This window comes from Sander lucioperca, chromosome 8 (genome assembly GCF_008315115.2).
Source record: "Sander lucioperca isolate FBNREF2018 chromosome 8, SLUC_FBN_1.2, whole genome shotgun sequence".
Taxonomy (NCBI): domain Eukaryota; kingdom Metazoa; phylum Chordata; class Actinopteri; order Perciformes; family Percidae; genus Sander; species Sander lucioperca.
In genome coordinates, this window is record NC_050180.1 from 13,744,677 (window position 1) to 13,772,667 (window position 27,991).

Genomic DNA, 27,991 nt, shown 5'->3' on the forward strand with positions numbered 1-27,991 from the left:
CTGATCTGTGTATGTGTGTGGTTTGTGTGTGTGTGTGTGTGTGTGTGTGTGTGTGTGTGTGTGTGTGTGTGTGGGTGTCTCACTGGATGTAAAGTACCTCTTGTAGCTTTTGTCTGTTGAATGCAGACTGCTCGTGTTAATATTTGGCAGTCCGGATACATAGATTGGTGATGAGGGGTTTGCTGATGATAGGGATGCCACTGAAATAGTCAAAATTGTATGAGAAGTGTGTGAAGTTATTGGCAGTCACTACATTTGAAGCGGGTGCTGAAAATAGTGCTGGGTTAAATGAATATAAACCAGAAAGTCCTGTTTGATTAATGCATCTGAGAGTTTGAAGTCTTATCAGAGTCCAAAACACTGCACAGAGGTTTATAATACTATGAGGAAAAATGTACAACTCTCAGACGTTATTACAGTGGCATTCCTTTACTTTCTGTCTTGGTGATCAGGAAGTAAAAAGTACTATTTTGCAGTTAACATTACAAAGTCATCTTCCAGAATTTTTTACACATAATTGATTGGCCAGCACCTTTGCTGGTTGTGGCAAAGGTTGCGTCAACTTTTTGGCGGACAACCCTGCATTATTTAGTTCAAGCCTTCTGCATCGGGCCCCCTGCTGTGCCAACACAGTGGTCTCATTGAAGTGAAAGGCTGCAGCATTTGACACAAAGCTGATGTCAGTCTGAACACCTTAGTTTGGGCTGTGCTATTCAAATGTGATAAAAACACACAAAACCTGCAGAGCTGGGTATTGGTCTAACCTTATGATACAGATACAGTATCTGTATTCTGATACAAATTGCCAAAATAATAAATTAATTAGATAACTTCCTCAAATGAATACTAGTCTCGCAGCACGAGTTACCATTCTGGTATAGGTGGAAAAAAATGCTCTGGTTAGTTTGTAGTTCTTTACACCAATCACAATGGTCTTGGGCAGCACTACACCCTGTATGCAGCGACGGTGCCCTTGCACAATAGATAGTGGAGATAGTGCAAGGGAAAGAGAATACCTAACATCTCACGTGCCGGATGACAGGTTTTGTATCCACACTGTACATCCAGTAAGCCAAACTAACTTTACAAAAAATATATATATATTTTCAAAATCCAACAAAACAATTCGCAAACGCAGTATGAATGACAGATTAACGCAACAGATATACAGTTGTTAATAGTCCATACTCTATACTTATATAGCTAACTGAGGCAAGAGTTTTGCATCAGCATGTCTCTTGTTTTTTGGTGGTTATCTTTATTTTACATATTAGGGGAAAACTATTAAACTGTCAGTAATTCATTACAGTAGCTAGTTTAGTGTTGGTTTCCTTTGGGTTCTGGTGGGTGTATTTGTATCTTGATGAGGAAAAGGTGTGGGTGGTTTGTTGAGTTTAAATGCACCTGGAGTGGATTCAGGTTGTTATAAATATACTATACCAGACTTGACTTTGTGTGGGTGTGCTGAGTGGGTTGGATTGTGTTGTATAAGTATAGGAACACTGTTGTAGGTTCAGGTGGATGTGATGTCAGCTTAAATAAGTTTGAATTGAGTGTGGATGGGTTTGGGCTGATCTGAGGTGGATTCATGCAAATGTGAGAACAGGTGGACAGGTTTGGCATGAGTTTGGCATTTCACCACTGTCTTTCTTTTTCTTTCTTTGTTCCTGTTTCACTTTATGCATAGTCCTGTCTGTGCAGCAGGAGGGAGATTGCACACACCTGCAACTGGGTATGTGTGTGTGTGTGTGTGTGTGTGTGTGTGTGTGTGTGTGTGTGTGTGTGTGTGTGTGCGTGCGTGCATGATCATGCATGTATCTTGCTGGCTTACCCTTTTCGCAGTGCAGGTAACAGCTCATCAGCTTGAGTCTCAGTATTACCTGGAGAGAGCACCCACCCTCCAAAAGACACAGAGTACAGAGAGTACACTTAGCTTGACACATAATAGATGACCTTGGGAGATTTCATTCAGCCAAAATCACCAAGTGAAGAATTGTCTCTATCAACAACATCTATCTCTCTCTCTCTCGCTCTCTCTCTCTCTCTCTCTCTCACACACTCACTCACACACACACACACACACACTCCACTCCTTTATCTCCTACTCATACTGCAGCATGACTGGGCACCAAAACGGGTCGTTACAAGAGAAACTGACAAAGCAGTCGTGTGTGTGTGTGTGTGTGTGTGTGTGTGTGTGTGTGTGTGTGTGTGTGCGTGCGTGCGTGTGTGTTTATTCATGAGAGCAAACTGAGTTGTATCTGCAGCATCAATCCATCATACATATTTGCATATGATTTGGCTTTGATTAGCATATCTATTAATATGGAACATCACCAACACGGAGCCCAGACGGGTCGGTCCTGTACACACTTGCTCTTTCACTCGCTCTCTTTTTCGAACACACACACACACACACACACACACACACACACACACACAGATAAATAAATGCTCGACTTTATCTCCAGGGATAGTATAGTAGTACTAAGCAGACATGATTGCGATGTAAGTATGTTAGTGGGCTGAAGCTGAAGATGTCTGTTAATGTTAGTTTATTTGTCCCTGTTTCACATTGGCCTCTGTGTGTGTGTGTGTGTGTGTGTGTGTGTGTGTGTGTGTGTGTGTGTGTGTGTGTGTGTGTGTGTCCTCTATATCTTAGAGACCATGTCCTTTATGATCCAAGAACCAATAATTATAGTCATTAAACACATGTACGGTAGGTATACTGTAGGTGTAATATTTGCTTTACATGTTTGCTTCTAGTGTTGAACACTGTGCAGAGGTAATGATTGATAGCATTACATAGACTTTCACTGAGGAGTTTCTGAGAAATATCTTTCCCTCTGATGTTCATGTTGTGTGCATTATAGCATCTAGGTTGGCCGCAGCCATAATATAATTTAATTCCAAATAGTTGCGTCAAGTTTTTAACTGTTTCTTTTAACAATCAGTTATAATTTGGCAGTGTCACTCTGCCCAGATGATGCTGTAGAACAAATCTAAGCAAGCTTTATAGACTTTTCTTGAGCTCACAAACCCCATCCCCAGAGACTGAGATACACAACATGGATTAACATGAGTCACCAAATGGTACTGCTGAATGAGGCAGGGGAGGTGAAGGGAGTTAAATTGCAAGCAGCAGGTAGTTTGGGAACATTAAGAAGCAGTGTGTGTGTGTGTGTTGGAGTGAGCAAATTTAATGAGCGCCAACCTGCTTCTGTGCCTACCTAAACCACAGTGACGCTCCATAATTGTCAAACACACCGGCGGTTTTTCCATTTACAACCAAGATATGCTCACAGCCACAGGGCAGTGATATATCATGTGTGAGCTTTTCCAGTATTGATAAAATATTGCAACATGCTGATTAACTAAATGTGTGTGGAACACCCATCATCACATTTGCACAACTTATTTTATGTCACTCTGATAAACAAGTGTCAGCTCTAGTAAGCTTATATGACACATGTACTACAGTGTGAAATGGCAGCTAAGCAGTGATAGAACTGACCTGGACTACACTGGCAATGCATTTCTTGTTGCAGGTGGTGAGAAATGAGCATCATTGCAGACCACAAATGAGCAGCGCCGATTAAGAACACAGAGATCCCCTCACCCTCAATACAATATGCCAAACACATTTTAGATGATGATGCTCAAAAAATTAGAAGACTCCCTCATATGAAACTGCGTCAATACTGGATTTGATTAATTTAAATGATGGATATGATGCTGGGGAACATGGTAAGAGACTAAATGACTGACTAGCTTTCTTTTGTTTTGATTTTCTTTTTCTTTTCTTTTTTTTGTGCATTTTTCGGCCTTTATTTGACAGGACAGCTGAAGACATGAAAGAGGAGAGAGAGGGGGAATGACATGCAGCAAAGGGCCGCAGGTCGGAGTCAAACCCGGGCCCGCTGCGTTGAGGAGTAAACCAACTGAGCTATCCGGGCGCCCTTGATTTTTCTTTTTTACTCATAACTCAAAATCATAAGGAGCTGATGCATTTTCTGCCATCTCTTCAACTGATTTTAGACTGAAGCTCTAAATGGCAAGAGATACACTTATACTGTTCAGCAAAGCTTTGTTATAGAGTCCAAAAAACTTTGCACTTCTCGTTAAAAACAACCAAAAACATGCAGTGGTACCTTAAACCAGGTGTTTATTCCTCAGCAGTTGCTGATAAAAAAAACAAACATCCACCACATTATTAAAATCCAGAGCTGTGACCAGACCACTTGATACATACGGCTTATTATGTACTCTGCGATAGAAGGAATGTTTACTTCTTGCATTTATTTGGTAATACTAAAAGTAAACTGCACGAGCAATCACCGACTAGGTAGGTGACATGCAATTATACAATTGTTGAGGATAAAAACACAAGCTAAAAGCTTATTTCTATTGTGGTCCTCATTAAAAAAAAGTTTAAAAACACATGTCTTCAAGTCACCAGCCCATTACTTTTGTGGGATGTGCAGTGTGTTGCACAAACCCTCATGTTGCTGGCACCTCAAGCTCTCAGTCATTTTGTTTTGAATTGTGCATCATAGTCTGCGCGTAGATGTAGGTGCATTCACAAATCTATCTATATACAGTTTATAGTATATAAGTTTATAGAATATTAAATCTGAAACATTGTAATCAAGAAAATAAAAGTGCAAAGACATTTAGTTTGCTATATTATTCCTAAAAGAATCATGGAACTGGAAAAAGAATGCTTGGTGATGGTGATTACATTTCGCAAAACATTTAGTTGATTTTAAGGATGTTAAGTACTTACATCCTTAAATTCTTAAAGGTAAACTAACATGGAGTAGCCTCAAATACTGCTCTTTCCTGATGTATGAAAATAGGTTAACTAGGAATTGTTTTATAGCTTTCATAAATAACTGAAACCTTTAATATATCAGATTTTATCCAAGAATGAAGTGAAATGAAACCAATGTAAGGAGAGAAAGAACAATCCTGGCAAACAAAAGGGATGCTAAGTTGTTTTATGTGTGGGAGTATGTGTGTATTTGACTGAGACATACAGTACAGTGAGAGTGTGTGTTACACAAAGAGAGTCTCACTGGACCAGCTGTTGTAAGTGATGATTGTTATGCTGCTGGTTTTTGAAAAGCTGCCAACAAGAACAAGTGAGGAAAGGCTTCACAAACACACTTCTTGTGTGTGCTGGAGATCTTGTTATGGATGTGAACCACTGAGAACTGAAATCTAACACCTGAACTTCTCCTCTCTTCCCTCTTGTCCTCCCCTCTCTTTCCTTCTTTTGATCTGTCAACCACCTGCTTCTCCTCCTCCTCATCTCCTCTCAGTTAAATGAAACAGCCAAGCAGTTGATGGAGATCGACAAGCCCACGCCAACTAACGTTCCAGGTCCGAGCTCTGAGCCAACCCCATTGGGCCCCTGCTCTCCTGGTCCCTCCCCCAGCGCCTCCCCGTCCAATGGAAATGGCTCTGGTCATAGAAGAGGCGAAGGAAAGAAAAACGCCAAGAAGAGGCATTCATTCTCTGCGCTGTCTGTCAGCCAGAGGGCCGCCCAGCTCAACAACAGGCACAGTATGGAGATCTCCCACCCGGTCCTCATCAGCTCCTCTGACCCCAGAGCTGCTGCACGCATCCAGGTACACACACAAACCCAAACATACACCCTGTCATTAGTGTAGTATGTAGCAGTGGTGATAATCAGATTCTTTAGTTGAGTAAAAAATAGAGATTCAAACCTTTACCGTACTTGTTATGAAGGGTGACTCCTTTTGTTATTACAATATATGGTTATTGTTGTCCAACCAATAATAGCCCTGCCAATATTGTATTTTTAAGGCAAATGCCAATATCAATATTTAGTGTAGAGAATGTAGTGTAACGAATGCAGTTGTGTCGCTGTTTCGAAGCAACCTTAAACATGTCTTAGACATTTTGTGCTGCAATTTCTTGTTACATACCAGCCAACCAATATACACTTATACATATAAACAGTATCTGCAATCAACTAATATCGGCCAATATATCAGCCCAGCTTATTTGGTCAGGTTCTAAGCATATACAGTATATATGCAGTACACTCATGCACGTATATTTCGCAAGCCAGCGTTCACTTTGGTCACTCCTCTCCACTAGAGATTTTATTAATTTATCCCCCAATCACCTACTCTGACAGTTCTATGAGACTTACATCATTCCTCTTTTTGACAGCTGGAGACTGGAGACCCAATGCTTTTACATTTATTGCCTCTGGTGGCATCCACACCTGGGCTAAATGTATTTTTGAATAATACCCAGGACACATACTGAAAAGCTGAAATACTGCTGGCACATATTGCAAGTAATGTTTTACTTTAAATGGAAAGCACTCAATTTGTATGTGTGCATCTCTCTCTGTGTCTGCAGGATGCATCTCACCCGGGTCCCTCTCCTTCCTCGGCAGGGGTGCTGGTGCCCCCCAAAGTGGCATCCATAACCTCTGAGCTGTTGGCCCATGCCAAAGTGCAGCTGCCACTCAACATGTGAGTACACCTCAGGGTGCTGTCAGCTCACCCACCTGCGTCCGAGTTTTTTTAGTCCCTCCTTCCTTCTATGTTTTACAACAGAGTAGATACAGTATGTGCCTGATATCCAAGCAGGTTTTCAGAACCCGCGTCAGGGCAACGTTACAAATATTTCCTCTTTTGTGCCCAGAGCTATTGGCTATGTTACTGGTTAAGGATCAAATCCCCATCAGAAAGGAAAAATACAGTCACACACACCATTGCCTCAGTTGTGTGAAGCTTACATCAGTGTTTCATAACAAGGCTTTCAACAGCCATAGCTTACACTATGCATTTTATTGTACAGCCTGTTTTGTGCTTTCATAGAGATGAATGTTCATCACCTATTGTTATTACTATTTTCTTAAAAAATGAACAACGGACAGTAAGGTGCTTAGTCTTTATATATATATATATATATATATATATATATATATATATATATAGTTTTTTGGGAATGTGTGCTTTATTTGATAGTGGATAATAGTAGTGACAGTTGACATGCAATGAGGGGAGAGAGAGATGGGGATGGTGTGCAAAAACTTGTGGATGTTGTGATTACATGATCAGCATCTTAAACCCTCTAGGCCATTGGTTGCCAAAGTGGGGTCTGGGACCCCAGGGGTACTTGAGGGGGTTTTACAGGGTCCATCAGCAAAAAGGTAACTCATTTATTTTCACTAAAATTCCATCCATAAGTAACACAATGACAGAATGTATGTATATATTGGTCATGGGTTTCTTACACTTTCTGTAATTAAACATCTAAAAGCAAAAATCCTATCAGATTGGGAACCCTGGGACAAAGTGTTATCAAATGGGGATCCGTGGTCTAATTTGTGTCAGTTTAGGGATCCTTGACGTGAAAAAGGTAAGGAACCACTGCTCGAGGCTACCAAGGTACTCCGGCAGGAAGCATTTTTATCTTTACCTTAGGGCTGAACGATTAATTGCATTTGCGATAATATCGCGATATGTTAAAACGCGATTTCCTAATCACAAAGGCTGCGATTTGGTCACATGACTCGCGAGAGCAAATCAGTCTGCACTCCGCAGAGAAAGCATCAACTAGCACGCTAACACTACGCCTACCTTGAGCTGATTTCTGTCATTCAAACAACTCTGAGTTGTAGTTTAAAACTTTTACAGCCATTTTAATAAAAGGAAGGGTTTTATTCGGGCTTGAGTCCATACATGCAGTTAATGGATACAGGCACACAGAACTCAAGGCTCGATTACGATTAGCTCTGATTAGCGGTTAGCTCCGGTTAGCGGTTAGCTCCGTTATAAAGATATGAGTGGAGGAGCTGCCACTGAGAGGGGTAACAACCAAGGGGGTAAGCTTTTCCTCGGACCGCGAACCTCCTATGGCGCCATTTTAATGCTAAAAAGCGATCACCCCCCGTTAGCATCCCATTGACTGCCATTCATTTTGACGTCACTTTGACAGAGAATAACTTTACATCTGAAGAGTTTAAAGACTCTATTCGTCCATTGTTTATTTCTAAAGAAACAAGACAATGTATAAAAGGCTCCATTACCTTGTACCTCACGTTATGGCTCCGTAGCAGACGTTTTTGTAAAAATAGGCTAACGATTGTTACTTACTGTCGCATAGTAGAGGAATTACCATATCGCACAGGAGAAGCACGCAGGCAGTTTCGTCTCACATTAGCTGTTTAAGTGTAATTACTAATGTTAACTATCATTTTAGTGATCAATAATTAGCCTGTGCCTATGTTATCTCCTTACATACACCTACGCTCTCCGTCTCTGCAAGATTGGGAATGATTGAGATTTCTCTTGGCACAGCTACCAGAAGACTTACAACTTTCAGACACGTTGCTCACGGCACATTTACGTCGTCTCTCTCAGTTGGAGGCTGCGCAGTAACGCTCAGCGCTCACCGGAAAAGTGCTTCTAACGGCCTTCACTGGTCTCCGTCCAGAGCAACGGGATCTGTTGGTCCATTGGTAGACTTCATGACTTCACAGGTTGATTATTTCTCTGATAGATAAAGAGCGAAAAACCTCCTGACATATTTACAAACACAATTAAATTATTTTGGAAATGTAACCACACTAGTCACATCCAGATGGCTGGTGAGGTACCAACGCTGAGCAAGACTGTTCTATAATTTACCTCATAATTAATCTACCAGGTAACTGCCAAAAAGATACGGGTATATTCAAGGTGAGTGTGTGTTTGTGATCTTGTACTTCTACCTTTGTGCGGACCATTTTTAGTTTTAGACCTTGAGAGGGCATTTTTGGGTATTTGGAAAGTGAGAACATTTGGCCAGTAATCGCTTCTTCCAAGGTTAGAATTAGGTTCATGGTTTAGGTAAGGGGTCATTGAGGGTCCGCACAAATAGAAGTGTGTGTGTGTGTGTGTGTGTGTGTGTGTGTGTGTGTGTGTGTGTGTGTTGTTGTTGTTTACTAGTAACTGGTGTCCTGCCTGCAGGATGTGAGTCAAATGCGGCATTGTCAGCTTTAATGATATCACCTTCCAAGTAGCGCCACATACACACACACAGGCTCTCACACGCACATACACTTAACACACACACACACATGTCCAGAGTAGGTTTGTTCTACTGATGAGGTCGGACATTTCCATCTTGACCTGGCAACTATTCCTGTTGCCATGGGGAGACGGGAGACGATCCCCACATCTGTTACCATGGCAACGGGGAGGCAGCGCATATAGGGCTTGTTTACTCTGTGGTCTTATCGTCTTCTAGCGGAGTCTGGCACTACATACTACGAATGTCACTCAGCATCAGGACCAGAAACTTATTTATATATTAACGCAGATGCAATACAGAATGCTTGACACATAAACTTAGTCACATATAGTGTATAAGATAAGTACTACATTCATCAGCGTACCTGTCAGTAGGCAGGTAAACAAGGACATATTATTTACCCATTCACAGGATAGTTTACCATTTGAGAGGGAAAACTCATTCAGTCAGCCTCTTGTGGTCACGTTACTACCTCTGAAAGAAATTATTTGAATTCTCCTTCAGAATTTAATAAATCCCAGGCTACACTGCAACATTAAACGGTCATACATCTTGGATTTGATATTAGTCAGCCTCTTCTGATTCTGTAATAGTCCATGTGTTATAGTTCACCATTTATTGTTATTATATCCCAAGAAACCTTTGATTCTGGTTAACATGCTAGTACAGTATGAATTTGTTTACATTTTTTGGAAATTGGTAAGTCAAGATGTGATTAAAAATTGATACTGTAAAAGAGAATGTATACTATCTGATAACTTAATAAAGGCAAAAACTATACATGTTTATGGTTTATTGTCTACTGTTTTAGAAAGCAATTCTGGTCAATTTTGGTCTTACCTCACTTAAAGAAAACATCAAAATTACAGTTTGTTTTTGCTGTTTGAATGGAATTTATTTTAGATGCTAAAGGAGACCAATTACTGATATCTGGCAAGCACTCATTTACAGTTGCTTTCCCACTCTGGGGAAATGGATGGTATATGGTGGGAGGACAAACCTCCACAGATCCTCTCTTTGAGCTGACAAAGATCCTATTGTAGATCAAAATGTGGTTTCATAAAGGAGTGAGTGGAGCATTAACAGTTTGCAGGCTCTTATCCTTTGGTCCTCTGCAATGTACTTCTCAGTTAAACAAGTAAAAGTAAGATGTGTAAAATATACACTTTTCAAACAATAAATGGTTGGAAAATCTTGAAATCCCATAAGAAAATGTTAACTTGTTCTGATAACTAAAAGAGGAAAGTGTCATGAGAGTCGTTTTCTTGATACCAGAGGAGTTATTTTGCCTCTTGTAAAAGTAAAAGAGCATTGAAATGTGGCATGCTCTCCTCCCTTTGTAACGCACTGACACACATTTCTACTTTTTTTTTTTTTTGATTGATTGATTTGCTAATGTTCATTCATTTGTTCATTTATTTATTTATTTGCATTTGTAATAGCTTTGCTTTTACTTTGCATAAAACATGTGAGGGGTAATCCACAAGGGAGATAATTGGTGAGTTTCTCGAAATGTCCTGCTGACTTATTATTTGACCCATTTTTTTTTTACTTTGTGTCTGCTGCCTTTGCTCCACAGATATCTGGCTTTATACGCCTACAAGCCCCAGAAGGCTGATGAACTTGAACTTAGGAAAGGGGAGATGTATCGGGTGACAGAGAAGTGTCAAGACGGGTGGTTCAAAGGCACCTCACTGAGAACTGCTGCCTCTGGTGTTTTCCCAGGAAACTACGTCACTCCCGTGTCCAGGTCAGTAAGCTCAGGCGTAGGCATGGGGTGGGTGGAAGGTGTTGTGGTCCTATAGCTTCCCAAGCAACTACGTCATTGCAGCATCCAGATAAAAGCAAGTCATATTGGTGGTGTGCAGTTATAGCACAGTATTTCACTTATTTTGCCTAAGATGGTAAAGGGACAACAACCACATGTTCTTTCCTCTGCAAAATAACCAATCCAAACCTGTCGCAATTGTAATGTAACTTGAATGTGACTTTAGCTACCTCATTCAGGTGATAGAGGGCTGATGGGTTGGTAGCGCTGGTCAGGGACCTTCTTCTCTTTTTGCATTTGAAGCCAGTGATCTCTTAAGCATTCATGTCATTTTCACATGCCTTTTTTAAACAGCTGGTATTTCAAACCTTTGCTCCATTTATTATTCAGTGCATAGGTTTGGTCAGCAGTGTAGTACAATCAGATAACGGCCCCTAATTGTGTCCTCACACAAAGACAGTGGTAGCACAGTCGTTGTAATTTGCATTGTAATTTTTCACGGTAATTTCCTGGCTCCAACTGAACCCGATTGCAGATCAGGCTGAGCAGTGCAATTTTGCTTCTTGTTACGGTATGTAATTGCACTGCCTTTTGTCACAAAGGCACGCCCAAAAAGCAATGTTTTTGAGCTTAAGTTGGTGGAGGCGCACTCTGCGGATACTGTATTCCTTGTGCTAAAAAAGTATTCTTCCTGTTTCAGCCTCTGCTCCACACTGTGCACTGTCAGGATTCTGCTTTCACCTCTTGCCACCAAAACTGTCAAAATGATTATCACAACAGCTAAAGCATATTCTGATAAATACTTACCAGGAAGGGACTGTAAACTGCTGTGAACACTGTACTTGTTCAGCGGGAAACAGAACCAACTGTGAAAATCAGTTTAAACCAATCTATTCCTTTTGGAAAATGTTTTTTTTTTTGTGTGTGTGAAAATCTGTCTTCACTGTTTTTACATTTGAAATAGGAAAATAATAGCGATACCTGAGATATTTACAATTTGATTTAAATACAGTGTAACATGCAAAACAGCAGTCAGTTCATACTGACTTCTAATGTTGGGCTAGCACATATTTAATGTTGATCATTATCATCATCATCATAATTATCGTTATCATCATCAACATCATCATCATCGTTACTTTTGGCATCCTAAACACTGTTACTCATAGCTGTTACATCCAAACAAAACAGAAAAATGAGTGTGCTGAAATCATATTTGGCAATTTAATTATTGTCATTATTCATGTATGTGTGGAAACATTTGCAGTGGCGGTTCATCTAATCTGTATTCTGCTCCATGATGCATTCAAAGAAAGACAGAGAGAGAAAGAAATTGAAAGCAAGGGAGAATTAGAATTATAGAAAGAGAAAGAAAATAGAAGGGAGGGGAATGAGGGAAAAGCACGGCAATGAGAAGATGAAAAGAAACATATGGTACTGTAGGATAGACAGAAAGGATGGGTAGCTACAGGGGAAGGGAAAAAGACTGAATAGGGTGGAGAAAGAGAAGGTGAGGAAGAAAGCTGGGAAGAAATTGAAATAGAAGACAGTAATAGAAAGCAACAGAATCAGGACTGAGAATGAGAAAATGATACAAAGAGATGAAATGGCTGCAAAAACAGCAGGTGTCCCTCTCTACTGGATATGAATGGCTGCTTCACATTCTGCAGTTATGCAATCTAAGCCAGAGAGAGAGAGAGAGAGAAGCAAGACAGGCGAGTAATCAAATGAGAGGCAATTTGTTATTTTTATGCAAGCATATTCTCCTTCTCTCTCCTCCCCCCCATCTTACCTTTCCCCCCTCCTTTGTCTGCAGTGCAGCTCAGAAAATTTTCAAAATGATAATGAGAGGCTGCCAAAGATGCCCACACATATATACACACACACACACACACACACACAGTACATTGTAGAGTTAGACCAATACAGGCTGCACAAATAGGCATGCCATTCTTTTTTAAATGCAGTTTGAATATTAACATATTTGTTGTGGGATTTATTATCATGATTGATATAAACATACAGTATTTGATTTGATCAGATTCCATATAAGAATTCATGAATGTGTTTGGATTATAGTTATTTATTATATTATATTTTGAATGTGTCAAAACGGCATACATGCTGCTTCATGAGAATTTTCCACTCTGGCACAAATGCAGTTTTGGTGTAAAGGATGATCGTCTCCTCTTATAAAATTGTTTAAAGTCTTAAAAGTTATTGGTCTCTCATCTCTATGGGTCTTTACAAGCCTGTGTGTTAAACCAAACACACAATAAGCAGTACATGTGTTGTCCATAGAGCATCTTAAATCAAAGAATCTGTGAATAACTTTGCTGTTTCTATTGGTACACACACACACACACACACACACACACACACAAACACACATACACACACATGAAGTACACACAGAAAGCCATAACTCTGTATGTGTGTGACGGGAAGTCGATAGGTGGCCATAAGAGTGTGAATACCGCCGAGTCAATAATGTTCAGCTCACTGTTCTGCCATTCAGCACTCTGCAGAGAGACACTCTGCAGCTCCATATACTGTATGTTACAATAGGACATTAAGTCGTGCTGATCGTTAGATAGTAGCACTGAAATCACTCACTTTGACAGAGGATAATAGTGCTGTTTGCACCTCCTGCTCTGCTATTATGGACAAAACTCTGGCTATTAAAATTTGTACTAAACAAAAGCCATGCTAGCAGCTCTGTGAGGCTGTACTCTGAAGCTGAATGCTAACATTAGCATGCTAAAACCACAAGCGAGTATAGTGGTTACAGTGTTCACAAATGTAATTCAAGTGTAATCTAGCTTGTTAGCATGCTAGCATTTGCTAATTAGCACTAAACACAAAGTGCAGCAGAGGCTGATGAAAATGTCATTAGTGTTGCAGGAATTTAGTTTAGGAAAGTTTCCAAATTTGAACTCTTGATTGCGCTAGATGAAAGGTCAGAAGTTCAACAAAGTTATTTCAATTTACCCTTATTTGCACATGAGTGTCAGCACCAAATTTCATGGCAATACATCTTATAGTTCACTCTGGACCAAAGTGGTGGAGAAGACAAAGAGACATTGCCATCCATAGAGTGACACTGTTAGCATGGCTAAAAAAAAGCATGACTTGGTATCACAGAAAGACCCCTGTTTCTAAAGCAATATCCTTTTTGTTAACATATAACTTGCACTGATAAAAGCAAAAATAAAAAAATATCATCTTTCAGTTTGTGTTGATTTCAGCGGCCCCTTTGGACAAAAACGGTAGTGTTTTTATCACACATGCTGTCGTAAAGGTCTAGGAGTTAGCGTTACCGGGAGGTCATATAGTTGCGATGAATGTTTTGCTCAGACAGAAAATCATTATTTTACAATAAGAGAATATGTTACAGATGCATCATTGCATTTCGAGTGTTGCATACGGTAACTTAGCGTACTTTGGATGTATCGTGAGCTAAACCGGGTATCACTGTCACTGTGTCACGAGCCAAGGCAATATGAGTTTGTTGAAGCAACCAACGTAGTAATAAGTTAGATTACAGCGCATTTCATGAAACCCAAGGACGCTTTACAGAAGTATTGGGGGACAAGGGAAAAGAAAATAGTAGGCCAACACAAACACGGACTAAAACGAATAAAATGTCCGTGCTAAATGGAAGGGGGGGCGTAATTTAATGTCAGCTAATGACGTACAACCACATCGCGCATAGACATTACATAGCTGGGGGCCAATTCGGGGTCGGTTTTGAATCATTTATAATCCCGTAATTGTCTCCATCTGTTGAAAGCCCGACCGATTGTGACTTGGATTTCGCCCGTTGTCTTTCACTTTTCCTAGCTTTTAGTTGTTCTTCATTTAATTTCCTTCTTTTCTGTGATGGTCCTGCCCCAGTGTCAGCCATAACTACAGCAGATAACTTCTAAAATACAATTAGGCCTATATAAAGACATCTTCTGCTACCCTTTACCTGGCTGGATACAATGTTTTTTTGTTTTGTTGTGATTTTTCACTTCTCTGTTGTTATGTAATTATTGTGTTATATGTTGGGACCCCCTCAAAAACGAGATGATACATCTCAAGGGGTTTATCCTAATAATAAAAAAAATTTGAACTAAATAACAGAGGCTTTTCCGGTTTTATGCCGAAATCTGTGACCCTTCAGAATGTGTGCTCTGTAACGCCTTCTACCTGTTGTAAATCTTTTTGTGACTTTGCGGGAAAAATCGGACCCGGGCAGAGGCATTAATAAAAACTATGTAAAAATAGTGTTCTTTTAACTGTCAGTCTTGTTTGCTGTTATAGGTCATTTATGCTCATTAAAAGTTACATATAGTCACTTTAAACACCTGAAACATTCAATGACAAGCTCTCCCTCACCCCTCACCCCTCTCTCCTCTGCAGGGCCCCGTTTGGAGTTGGTGCTTCTCGGTGCTCGTCTTTGTCCAGTCCAGTAGGTGGAGGAGGAGGAAGTGGGTGTAGTAAAATCTCCGCCCCTTCGTCTCCAGGGTCCCCAGGGTCCCCGGGGCCCTCTTCGTCCCGTCCCTCCACCCCACTAGCAAACTCGGTTAACACTGCAAGTCCCGCCTCCTCTCCGCAAACTGCCGCCGCCCAGCTGAAGAACTGCCTGCGCTCCAATCAGCATACGGTTAACCAGGCACGCACCTCAATGCAGCTGGGTAAGCAGAAACAAACACACACACACACACACACACACAATGTTAGAAATACACATAATGGGTTTTAATCATATAGCACTGGATTCATTAAACATTCAGAAGCATCTGTTTTCAGTTTTGTTCCTGTTTATTAATCTATCCAAATCGCACGTTCACTGATTAACATGAATTAACAAAATGACACAGCCCCACCATAGTAAATAAACGATTCATAATCTTCTCGTCCAAAGTGGCACTCAAGATAGAAATAATTGAGAACTTGTTAAACAAGTTGAGCTACACTTGTGAAAACAAACAGCCTTCTATTCTGCAACAGAAGCAGCCACATTAAAGCCTCCCAATATGACACCATGTGAAAGAAGAGGCAAATCTTGTATCCTTCAGAGAAATGTGAAGCAAGTGAAAAGAGAGTATGTATTCACATGAAGATGTGTCTGTCTCTGGAATGTCATGCTCTGCAATATCACGCAGTGCAATCTAAGACTTCTTACCAGCCTACAGGCTTAAAGGAGCAGAGCATTTTATCCCCTTAGTCTCTGATTACAGAATAATAGAATATTGATCAGTCATTAATTCAAGTAGCTTCTGCACCATATAAAAACTTGCTGACATATGCTAACAGCAGCCTCTTTAACCTCCAGTTCCTCCAATGTTGATAGTCATTGACTGTTGGAAAAGAAAAACACACAGAATAGAGAAGAAACTCCACACAGAGAGAACTCAGAGGGCTGGTGTATTGTTGCGTTGAGATGACAGCAGAAACCACAGTTCAGAACCATCTTGCTGAAAACAACTTTGCATTGAAAAGATATATGTGAACCCCTATGATACTGTTGTTGGAAGCAAACGTCATGCACCCATCTCTCACTCTTACTTTCCTCTGCACTATATGAACCCACTGAATCATCACTGAACATAAGCCACCATTGCAGAACAGTTACAAGAACATACTGTATGTGCTGTGCACATATAGTCTGCACACAACACAAAGACATTACTAAGGTCTAGATCATATCAGCCTTGTTCTCCACTCAGAGTCTATTTATCTCTCCAGAACCCCTTTCTCTCTTTCTCTTTGTGTGTTTTCTTTCTCCCTCTGAGAAAATAATGGTGACCGTTTCTTTTGGGAGGCTGAAGAGTACACACTGTGAGAACACTGCCAAGAATAACACACACACACACACACACACACACACACACAAAGACATGTGCACTCCCACATACATACACACGCAAGTGAACACAGACTCCCAAACACAGCTGAATGACATCACTGTGCTTTTTGTTTTATGGAGGCGTAATGACAGAGCTTCATGTCTCTCTCCGTCCACCTCTTTCCTTTTCTCCCTCTGTTTTTCTCTCCCTCTCACATACACACAAACAGACACACGTACACACATCTGGTTCTCATTACAAAATAAAGTATGTGCATAGTTCTGGCGTTTAGTGGTTTTATCACATGACCAGCACGCCTCTCTATGGATTTCTGCCTGAGTACTGCAGAGAGAAGAGCAGGTGGCTGTGTGTGTGTGTGTGTGTGTGTGTGTGTGTGTGTGTGTGTGTGTGTGTGTGTGTTTGTGTGTGTGTAGCACAAAATGACCTCATACAAGTCAAAGGCTGAGAAAAGTGCTCCAAAACTCAGAACATCTCAGCCAGTTCTTCTATTTCTACAAGGGGTACGCTCAGAATTAGGGCCTCGACTAAATCTTATTATTCACAGTATGTTACATACATTCACATTTCTAGCAAGGTGGTTTGAATTTTGAACCTCATCCTCTCAGATTGGCCTGTTCTGTGTTTGTGGGTTTAATCAGACCAAAAATGTGCAACTGATGTGAATTGTAGACTCTTAGAAGACATTTAAATAAGTAATTCATAGATAATGTGCGTTCATCTACTGCATCTCTGTGATAGACAGGTTTCTCTGCAGTCCACCCAATGCATGTGGGGATAGACTACAGCAGCCTTTGCTGTTATGCTTAAACCTCCTAAGCATAACAGTGTGTCAAGTAATTGCATTTTGCATTACCCAGTATACCTTTTAGACGTTACTGTAATCCAAAATTGGCACAAAATCATGCAATAGTGTGGCTATATCTTGCAGGAACCAGGGATCGCCTATGTGAAACTGCATTTGTTTTTATAATAGTGCTAGACCCACATACCAAAGACATTTTTTGATACCATATCTTTCCTCAGATATTGAGTGCTCCCAAAACATTGGCATGCTCCCTCTCAGGATTAGTGATGACTGCATTCATTCAAAGTTTCTCACAATTATAATAACACACGTGTGTTTTTGTTTGTTTTAGTCCACAGTCCTCCTGCTGGAAGCCCAGAGCGCTCCACAGTGGCCCTCTCCCCCCTGCGTCCTCAGAGTTCCTCCCCCTCACGCTGCCCCGGCCAATCGGGTCGTCCTCTCTCCATGGTGTCTCCAGGACCCAGCTTAGGGCCCTCACCCCTCTCTTCCCCTGCCTCGAGGCCCCTCCTCCCCCTCTCCTCCCCTCTCTCCTGCCTCACGCCTCCCAACGTGTCAGCGGTGCTCCTCAACGGGGACCCAGCCAGTCCCTTGCAGCCACCATCATCGGGCCCCTCCCATACCCCCACCCAGGGCGTCCTCGCACCCAAAGCAGAGAAGGTGAGGCTCATTCTCAAGAACAACTCCAAAAGCACATTTTAGCTGAGAGTCAATTATCATTGGCTTGTTTTAAGATGTGCCTTTTTGCACCAATGTTTAAGAGTCATACTGTGAAAAATCCTCTGTGGAAATAGATACTGATACTCCACCATTAGTTGCCTTAATTAACCAGATTTACATACAGAAGATTTATGGTGTTCTGAGAAATGAGAGAAACTAGCACTTTTTCTCTAATAGAATAATTAGATGTCTTGCTTCTACATTGCAACTTCTATTATTTCCACCTCATCCATAATTAAGCTGAATGCAGTAACTTCACACTTGTCTCCCAGAAGGAATTTAAAGAAATCACTCGCCTAAGTACATCAAGACAGGACAGATTTCGTGAAAACGGGTTCCTAAAAAAAGGAAAATCACAACTCTTGATCATGAAGTAAGTCTTCGAATACTGATTGGTTAAACATTTTTGCATGCAATTCATGTTTAATTTCAATGAAATAAGAGCACCGCCTTCTGACTAGGTCTGCAGCTAATGATGATTTTCATCATCGTTTAGTCTTATTATACGATAAGATAGATACTTTATTGTCCTCAAGAGAAAGTTTTGTTTGGGCAATAGTGCTTCACACAGCTGCAATCAACTTTAAACAGTTATAGCCAACAAGACAGTACAGTGGTACACACAGTAGTAAATTAGATACAACAAAAATGCCTTGTGAGATAAAATAGTGTATATAAATACACAGGCATTATAAAATACATCATTTTGTTGATGAATGGATTAGTCATTTAGTCTATAGAATGTGAGAAAATGCCAATTACAGTTTTCTAAAGCCCAACGTGATGTCTTCAAATAGCTTATTTTGTCTGATGAACACTCCAAAACCCAGAAAGTATTGATTGACTACCACATAAAACAGCAGCTCCTCACAACTTAGAAGCTAAAACTATGGAACATTTCGTATTGTTGCTTAGAAAATGATATAAGATAAGTAATTGATCGATTGTCATAATAATAATATAATAATATTTTTTTGTCAATCGAACTAATTGATTAATCAAGTTAATTTTTTCAGCTCTAAATCTACAGTCATTATTAAATGAAATATCCAGAGTCAGGCAACTGTTTTGTTAGAGCAGGGAACTCAATATGGCAAAAACAAATATTGAGTAAGTGTGAGTCCACATCTCCATTAAGAGAACACAATCTCTCTTGCTTCAAACCACTCAGCTATACTACAGTCCTTCCAGAAAAATGCAGAGTTTTTTTGTGATTGTTGCGGGCAAAAATCCTTGATTATGTGGCACGTTGTCTTAAAAAATGCGATGGAATATGCTGGATATTTATGCAATTTTATGCAATGAAATTGCGGGAACTTGCAAAAACTGCGGTTTCATCTTGGCTTCATCGCTGGGTTTGCAGCTTTTCGATGATGTTCACGTCGCGTAATTATGTCACTTCATAACGTTCCCATGGCAACAGGGGAAAATGGCTGCTCTTGTGTGAAGTAAACGCAACATTTTTCAACTTTCTGCTAAGATATATGTGACTTTTTTACAACGAAAATGCGGGGATTATGAAATCATGCAAGCCCCGCATATTTTGTGCAGAAATCTGCAATTTATGCGGCAAAGTGCGGCGTATTTGAAAAAATGCGGCCCCCACATAAATATGCGGACTTTGGCTGATTATGCATTGAATTATGCGATCGCATAATCGCGTTTTTCTGGAGGGACTGATACTAGTACACACATAATTAGTGCGAGAAGAAAAAAATACACGGTGCCAATTTCTTTAATACATTTTGTCATCCTGTAACTAAAACTCACCACACGTTTTAATTACCTTTAACACCACATCAGGTGAAAAAGATGGCACATTGCTCTGTGTATTGGGTTAGGGTTAGTGTGTCTCTATATACCTCAGTAAGTGTCATTCCCCCAGGCAGCTGGCACAAATGCTGAATGCCATCCTATGTGTTGTGATATCTGCGGTGTTAAAGCTGTGGATGTTAAATCGGGCTACGCTGACAATGAAGGATGGCACCGAATGCCCGCTTCTGTCTCAGCTCCATTTGTTTAACTGTTGGCTCCACTGTCTGGGACAGCTAATCTATGGCTAGCTGACAAACAGCTCATTGACTATGGAACAGCAGGCAGCGGCCTTGTTTACATCGTCACACTCAAAGATAGCTTGAACCGGATTCAGAATTATTACTGATATGCTGAATATATCTAATAAAGTCGGAACAAGGTAGTTGTATCTGTCATTCTGATATTAAAAGATGCCCCCCCCATCTTATCACAAGTACAAAATATGTAGTTTTGTTATTCCTAAATGAAATGTCAGCCTAAAAAAATCATTTTAGTTTGTTTTGGAATGCTGTCTATAAATCTTAAGTGATGACCTGCCTCACCCAGCCTAAATGAGCTGCTATGCTACCAAAACAACCTCTCAATATGCATTTGCTTTATTTGTAGCATCCAGTTATGATATAAATGCTGTTTTGGATGCCTTTACACCCTGACAAGATTAAAACTCTGTAAGGAAAACCATAATATGTTTCAGTTTTTAGGCAGGATAACTAGATCACATTTAAAGATACTGTTTTAGTCTCACGGCAAAATATTATATCATCATAGTATCCCTTGAAAAAAATGTTCATCCTAACCCCTCGTTCACAGCGCTTACTCTAATGTTTTGTGCTTGGCAGAGCCGAAACATCAGGTTTAAAAGTCAGAGTGGCGATGAGGCCGCACAGAGTCGGTCTTTGTTACAGAGGAACTGATAAAGCAGCTATGATAACTGTCTGGCAGACACAGTTAGGATAATCTCTGTTCGACACACTGTCTAGAGTGCAGCCAGCATTACAGACACATATCACGTTGGACATTGAGATGTGTTAGTAGACCGTTTCCAAGAAGTCTGCGCATGCAGGGCAGCTGCCAACTGAAAGGCTGTAGGAAGTGCCTGCAGGATTTCAGAAGGTCCAGAAAATTCTAAAAATGTCTTGAAAACCTATGTTTAACTGTATATTCAACAGTATCTAAGGCTTTGAGCTTAGATTAGAACAATTACACCAAGCAATATATGGAGTTCCCTTGATCCATTTTTTTTATTTCACATATTTACCTCAAACGCATTTAGAGAGTGTTGAGCGTGGGTGAGTAAATGATAAGTAATTACCTTTGGGGGGGGTGGACAGAAACTGTGCAAACCCTGAGCAATCTTAACACCCCTGCGTCTATTCTGAAATCTTTAGCTCATAACCTGCTTTTGACAATGAACTCAACATCAGCACCTTATTCTTCCTAGATGTGATAGGTTTTTAAATGTATCTATGTTAGTGTGTGCCATTTCTTACACAAAACTTTACACACAAACGCACACCCGCATAATGTAAATACTGTTTATTTACATACCGGCATGTAATAGAAACAGCGGAAGAACGAAAACACTGCAGGCTCCGTTCAGTTCCAGCATCCTGCCAGTGTGCTGCAGAGCAAGGCACTCCTCCAAAACTAAATTAGACTTAAAGTGTGAGTGTATGCTCCCATCTGGTGGTTGATTTTAGAAGAACAGCAGCAGTTTGACTCGCTCGTGTACACAAACACACACATAGACGAGCACACACACACACACACACACACACACACACACACACACACACACACACACACACACAGGCAGATTAAGCCTTTAAGCCTGCAGATGAAAGAGGAGAGGGAGTTTCACTTTTTTCTGCTGCTTTCAGTCCCACCTCCTTCCCTCCCTCCTTCCTTTCCTCTCTCTCTACATCCCTCTGTTCTGTCTTTCCACTTTTTCTCTTTCCTCTCCTTCTTTCTGTCCTCCCCTCTACCTCTTTCCCTCTCTGAGTGCATCCTCCTCTTTTCCTTTCTCCCTCTGTATCTCACCATTTTCTCCCCTTCTATTCATATTTATTTTTCTCTCCATCTGCTCCTCCCTCTCCCAGAGTAAAATTCAAACAAGCTTTATTTGCATGAAATCTATGTTGCCAAAGCAGTGGAAAATTTTATATTTACACTGCAGACAGTAAGCATCATTAGATTTATGTAAAAGTAATGTATGTTTTGGGGGGCTTCACATTCCTAAATCTGTGAGAAAGAATCAATTGTTGGTATTTAGGGAAATGCATATCTCTAAAGGACCAGTATTTGGAGTGCAAGAGCCAGGATTGCTGTTTGTTTTCTATAGTGGGTATGCTGAGTCAAAGTGTTTATACAGCCTCTCTTGCTTTGTAAGCACTTTGTTATGCTCTGTCCCATCTCTTTACTAAGACATTAAGACTATGAATTGTTATCGAATTCTTTGATCAGATATTGTGACGGTTTTTGTCACTTACAGTATGAGTATATGCTGCTCTTCTCTCTTTTATATTATTGATTATAATTTTTGACTGTTAGTCAGACAAAACAAGCTATTTTACAATACTAACTTGAGCTTTCGGAACTTATGGTGGCCATTTGCCACTATTTTTTGCAATTAATTAACTGAAAAAATAATAATAAATGGATTAATCAATTGTTAGTTGCAACCCAAAACCAAAGTAGGTGTACAGGCTGGGTCATTCCTTTCAGAAAACTTCCTGTTGTGTTGTGTTTTCTGTTTTCCTGAGGTCTGGCTTTTTCTCTGACAGATTATCACTTTGATCCTCTCCATGTCTTCTGACAACTTCTACTTTTTTACAGCAGTCAGCACAGGTTTGCTTTAAGCCTGGTTCAGTAGTTGACTGTATTACGGAGCCATCTGCAAAGGCTTGCAAATATGATGTGACAGATGGACGACAAAATAAGTGATTTTTAAAATATATTAAAGAAGTGTTCTTTGTAATGTGATTATAGGTTTCGATTTCCCTCAAATAAGCTCTCAGTGTTGTTTCAGAAATTGTAATGGGCAGTATTCAAGTCATCAAATGTTTACTGCAGCATATAGCATCCATCTGATATTTAGAGAAACCATTCAAGCTGGAGAGGATGAAAAGAGATTGAAGTGCTCTCATGTGAAGACAACAGAGAGAAATCATTAATGGTCAAGGTAACAAGGACTGCACTCACAATGTGAGCAACTGTGATTCACACAAAGAAAAGTCTTGACACGTTCAGGTGGTGGAAGCTGAAAGCTCACATACACAGTAACAGAAACAAATAACAAACCCCAGAAAATGAACACAGATGTCATAAGTTAGACTGAAAATGGTAATTATTAAGTTTTTAGTTATCGCAATGGCAAGTGCCAAAGCTGCAAAGTCTGGAACACACAACTAAAGGTTTAGTTCAGTCAGACAGCTCACGTTTGAAATGTAAATATAACAGCAGAACATTGTGTATGGCGGCCAGACTCCGACCTCATCACTCCCCGCAGTTTGGGTTTACATGAGATATTGGGGAGTGATGATAAAGTAGCTTCTGGCCGGAGCCTGCAGGTGGATGCTGGGGTGGTGGTGAAAGCAGGCAGCAAAATAGGTGCAGGACAGCAGCAGCATTGACAAGGCAGAGATGCTGAATTGTGCAGCTTAAATAGACTGCCAAATTAATGTGGAGTCAATTGAATGTACTGTTCAGTTTCAATCACATGCACATTTCTGAGCAGCCATTCATGCAGCATACGGACATAGCTGTTGGTCACAGCTCTAGTATTTTGGTCTCTGTCCCACTGACTCTCCCTGACGTGTTTGTCTGCACATTCACACTTATCAATGCATTTTTAAAAACATTGACAAGGTGTGCGCTGTGGTAAAACAGTAAAAATTCTGCTTATAGCGTAGTTGCAGATGTTTTCCATATACTGCTACTGAGAAACGATCATTTTTGTCACTATTGCTCTGGTTTGGATTAAGTTACACATGATTTCAGCTATACATTTCGACCATCAACACCTCTGTTTTCAATTCAATTTTATTTATAAAGCCCATTATCACAAATTTGCCTCAATTTGTGTGAGTTTTCCTTTTTTCCATTTTTTTGCAACTCCATACCGTTGCCATGCCAACTGTCCATCACAGCCTTGAATAGATAGCATTTTTTGAATGTAAAAAAGAAAAATGATGCTTGATCCAGCAGCCCATGTATAAAAGAAACAGAAAGGCAGAGAGAGACAGAGCTGATATGGACGCTTCATGCATCTACAAAGAAATATGTAATTATGCTCAGGCATGCTCAGTATTGATCCATGCTGCCATCACTAAGACGGTAAAATCAGGACAAGCAGCAGAAGAAACAAAGCTGTTTTGCTGTTCTGGTATCACACAGTCTGACTGGATGGACAGTGCTGTACAGCCTTTCCATAATCAAGCATTAATGGAAAAACATGACTCTGCCTTTATAGGCAGCATTAAGAAAAACTCTCTCTATAATCAATATAGTTTATTCTTAAGACCACCGCAGTAGATGCACAGGTATTCAGCTTGAAAGGTGAACAGCTCAGCTTGCTTTACTGTCTGCCCTCTGATGCTTTTATTATTTATTTTGTTGTATTCCTTGTGTCAGATGGAGTCAACAGGAAAATATTTTTTTGATTTGTTTCATTAAAGTATTTTTGGATTAATGTGTAGTGTGTACATTTGTGGTCTGTGGTCTCTTTATGTAGAGATGAGAAAAGGTATTGTTTACACAGACACCGTTTTCATTACCATCTTGTCACTTTATTCCTTACCGGCCTCTGTGTTTGTTTGTTCCTCCCTTTCTCTCCGTCTCTTCTTTGTATCTCCCTCCTCCTCTTCATTCACTCCGTCCATCCCTCAGAAGGAGAGGAAAGCAGGAGGTTTATTAAAGCTCTTGTCGGGTGCGGCAGCCAAAAAGAAACCTCGCTCACCTCCTTCCTCCCCGCCCACCCACGACCCCTCACTATCTGGCCAAGGTGCCGTGGCCACCGACCCTGCCCACCATCCTCACCACCATCACCACCATCACGCCCGCTCAGGTTCCTGTCCGATGGCATCGCACGGGCGAGCCGGCTCCTGTCCAATCGAGAGTGAGATGGCGGGGGCCATTGGACTGGAGCCTCTGCACAGGAAGTCCGGTTCCCTGGACACCAACTTCCCCATGTCGCCTCCCGCAACGCGCGCTAGCAACGCTCTGATGGTCCTCCGGCCTGAACCCAAACCCCTGTCCAGAGAGAGGTGTGCACACACACATACATCGTTATAATAATCCTGCTCCTAATATTGTTAATAACCTTAATCAAGGTGACAGTTTTCAGCTGGAAGCCTGTAAGCCAGATATTAGCGAGGTAGGTCGAGGGAATACATTGATCAGATTCCCAGAGAATCCCAGGGTTGATTTTTTCATTTTCCAAACATTCACACTGCTGTCTATATTAGGGAACATATTGATACTCTCCACTCATACCTGCACTGATTAAATTCTTTCAGGTGGGCCATTCCAGCATGTGATGTCGCCCACAGTGTGTTAAAACTGTCTCTGTGTGTGGCAGGTATCGTGTGGTGGTGCCCTACCCGCCCCAGAGTGAGGCGGAGATCGAGCTGCGGGAAGGCGACGTAGTATTTGTGCACAAGAAGAGGGAGGACGGCTGGTACAAAGGCACCCTGCAGAGGACGGGACAGACCGGCCTATTTCCCAGCAGCTTCGTCGAGAGCTTCTGAAATGGAAAAAGTGGACAAAAGAACAAAACACTGTTCCTGTTTCTGAGTTACAAAACACACACACACACAAGCTTTACAGCTACATACATATGAAGAATGGACTGAAATTGGTTTCTAAGAAATATACTTTTGGATTAAAGACGGACACTGCAAAAAGAAACTTGCTTTGACGATAATCAGAATGCTTTCTCTAGAAGTAGAACCTAATAAATACTGGCACAAAACATCAATAATAGTAAATGTCTTCAGAAATCCATATCAGTCCAACTAATTCACACACACACACACACACACACACACACACACACACACACGCACACATACATACAGGAAAGCTAGCCCCCGCTTTGACCAGCCACACAGGAATCAGGGCAACTGTTCCCGTTGCTCACCCGGTGACCGTGTTGGATCCGACCCTCGGTTGTCTGGACCCGTGATGTTGACTACTGAAGGCACACAGACTCAAAGAGCACAGAAAGACAAACCCTGCCTCCCAGTTCTCCTCCTTGGCACCATCCACCAGCAAATCCTAGCACAAAAAGCATTAACTTTGCTTTCCTGTGAGACCTCAGAACTTAAATTCGGGTGCTTTCTTTGTTTGAAAAGTGCAGATTTATCGCCAGGTGATGAAGGAAGCGTGTGTCCAGTCCAGGATCATTGTAAACACATCTCCGTGTCTAGTTTGTGACAACAAGCACATGTGTTTCTTACCAACCCAATATATGTTTATAACAGTGCATGTAGCATTATTATGTTTTTCTATATATGTTGAAATAGATGTTTGTGTTGTCCCAAACTAGTCATGCTGTGATGATCTGTCACAAAACAAAAGGTGCAAAAAGTAAAAGACGACTAAGGTTAATCATTCTTCTATTTATACATCTTACATACATTTATACAGCCATTTGTTTTATTTGAATTTGTCCTTTATAGCCTCCCCACACACACACACACACACACACACAACTGGGTTAAAGTTAATAAAGTGTCTTGCTGAACGTAGGAAGAAACAAAAAAGTTACGCCAAAACTCTTTAAACTATTTCAACTCATTTGTTTTTGGATTTTTTAAGTGGGATTATAGAGACAAAGAATGCACTTGGTAATGTTCTACACAATCTGCCAATATATCTACATATACAGTATTTTACACTCAGTTATTATTTATTTGACAAACGGGATTCCCGTTGCTACTTGTCACATCCTTTTAACCATGAAAGAATATAGTTGGTAATGCAGAGATCAGAAAGAAATATATATTCTTGCTAACAATAATCCCTCTTCCTCAGCCTTTTCTGAGATACTGTTGAGAGTTTTTGTCTGACTGCAGCAATATTGTGAAATCAAATGTGTGTGGATTCGATGCTCACGGGAGAATGTACGGGGAGGGGAAAAGCCCTGAAGTCAGAAGGCAGGGACGCAAGATTCTCATCACACAACTGCCAACCTTTGACAACAACTTTCCCTCTGATCTTATCAACACTTAACAAGTATTTTTGTACGGCTTCAGTGAGTGTACAGTCAGTCTGCTTTGTGAATTTCTACGTCCTGAGTGTGTGAAATCCAGGCTTGTATAGTTTACATCCAGCCACAACCATCTACCTTGTTTCCCTGTTTCTGGAGATAGAAGCACAGCGAAACTCAGAGCTTGACTCACTAACTGTGTGTGTGTGTGTGTGTGTGTGTGTGTGTGTGTGTGTGTGTGTGTGTGTGTGTGTGTGTGTGTGTGTGTGTGTGTGTGTGTGTGTGTGTGTCAGAGAGTAATACTGGCCATGTATCACTGAAAGAACAGAGTTAACTAACCACAACCAGGTGTGAGTCTGTCATTGGCTAAGCACACTTGAATCGTCTGGGTGAACTGCATTTTGTCATATGGAAAACACTATAAATACAAAATTCTACTTTTGAAATGTTTTATTCCCATATGATGTGAGTGCAGAATAAAAACCCAGGCATGAGCCCTCCACAGATTTACAGAAAACAAGCACAAAATGTTTTGCGTCAAAATTGCAGACGGAATCTGACTCAAAAATGCAGTTCAATGCCACAGGTTTTCTCTCACAAGTTTAATGGTCTGAAAATGTTGTTACATTATTTTGTCCATGTAATTCTTTTCCGTGTAATACTTCTTAGTGAAAAAGAGGGGTAGCAATTTTTTGTTGCAAAAAAAAAAAAAAAGTTAAATTGAATGTTTTGCTTTTATTTGAAGTGGAGGTGGC

The 27,991-nt window shown here is 40.7% G+C and overlaps 1 protein-coding gene across 2 annotated transcripts in view; it reads left to right on the plus strand.

Moving 5' to 3' along the window:
- Nucleotides 1–27,914, plus strand: part of LOC116037700 (E3 ubiquitin-protein ligase SH3RF3) — a 97,256-nt gene extending 69,342 nt beyond the window's left edge. For both annotated transcript variants that reach the window (XM_031281677.2, XM_031281676.2), the window contains 7 exons: nt 5,325–5,633; nt 6,400–6,515; nt 10,643–10,813; nt 15,239–15,513; nt 17,826–18,151; nt 24,914–25,290; nt 25,605–27,914. In XM_031281677.2, the coding sequence (XP_031137537.1) occupies nt 5,325–5,633; nt 6,400–6,515; nt 10,643–10,813; nt 15,239–15,513; nt 17,826–18,151; nt 24,914–25,290; nt 25,605–25,773 (1,743 nt within the window). In that variant the 3' untranslated portion in view covers nt 25,774–27,914. The remainder of the gene's footprint in view (nt 1–5,324; nt 5,634–6,399; nt 6,516–10,642; nt 10,814–15,238; nt 15,514–17,825; nt 18,152–24,913; nt 25,291–25,604) is intronic.
- Nucleotides 27,915–27,991: the final 77 nt, after the last annotated feature.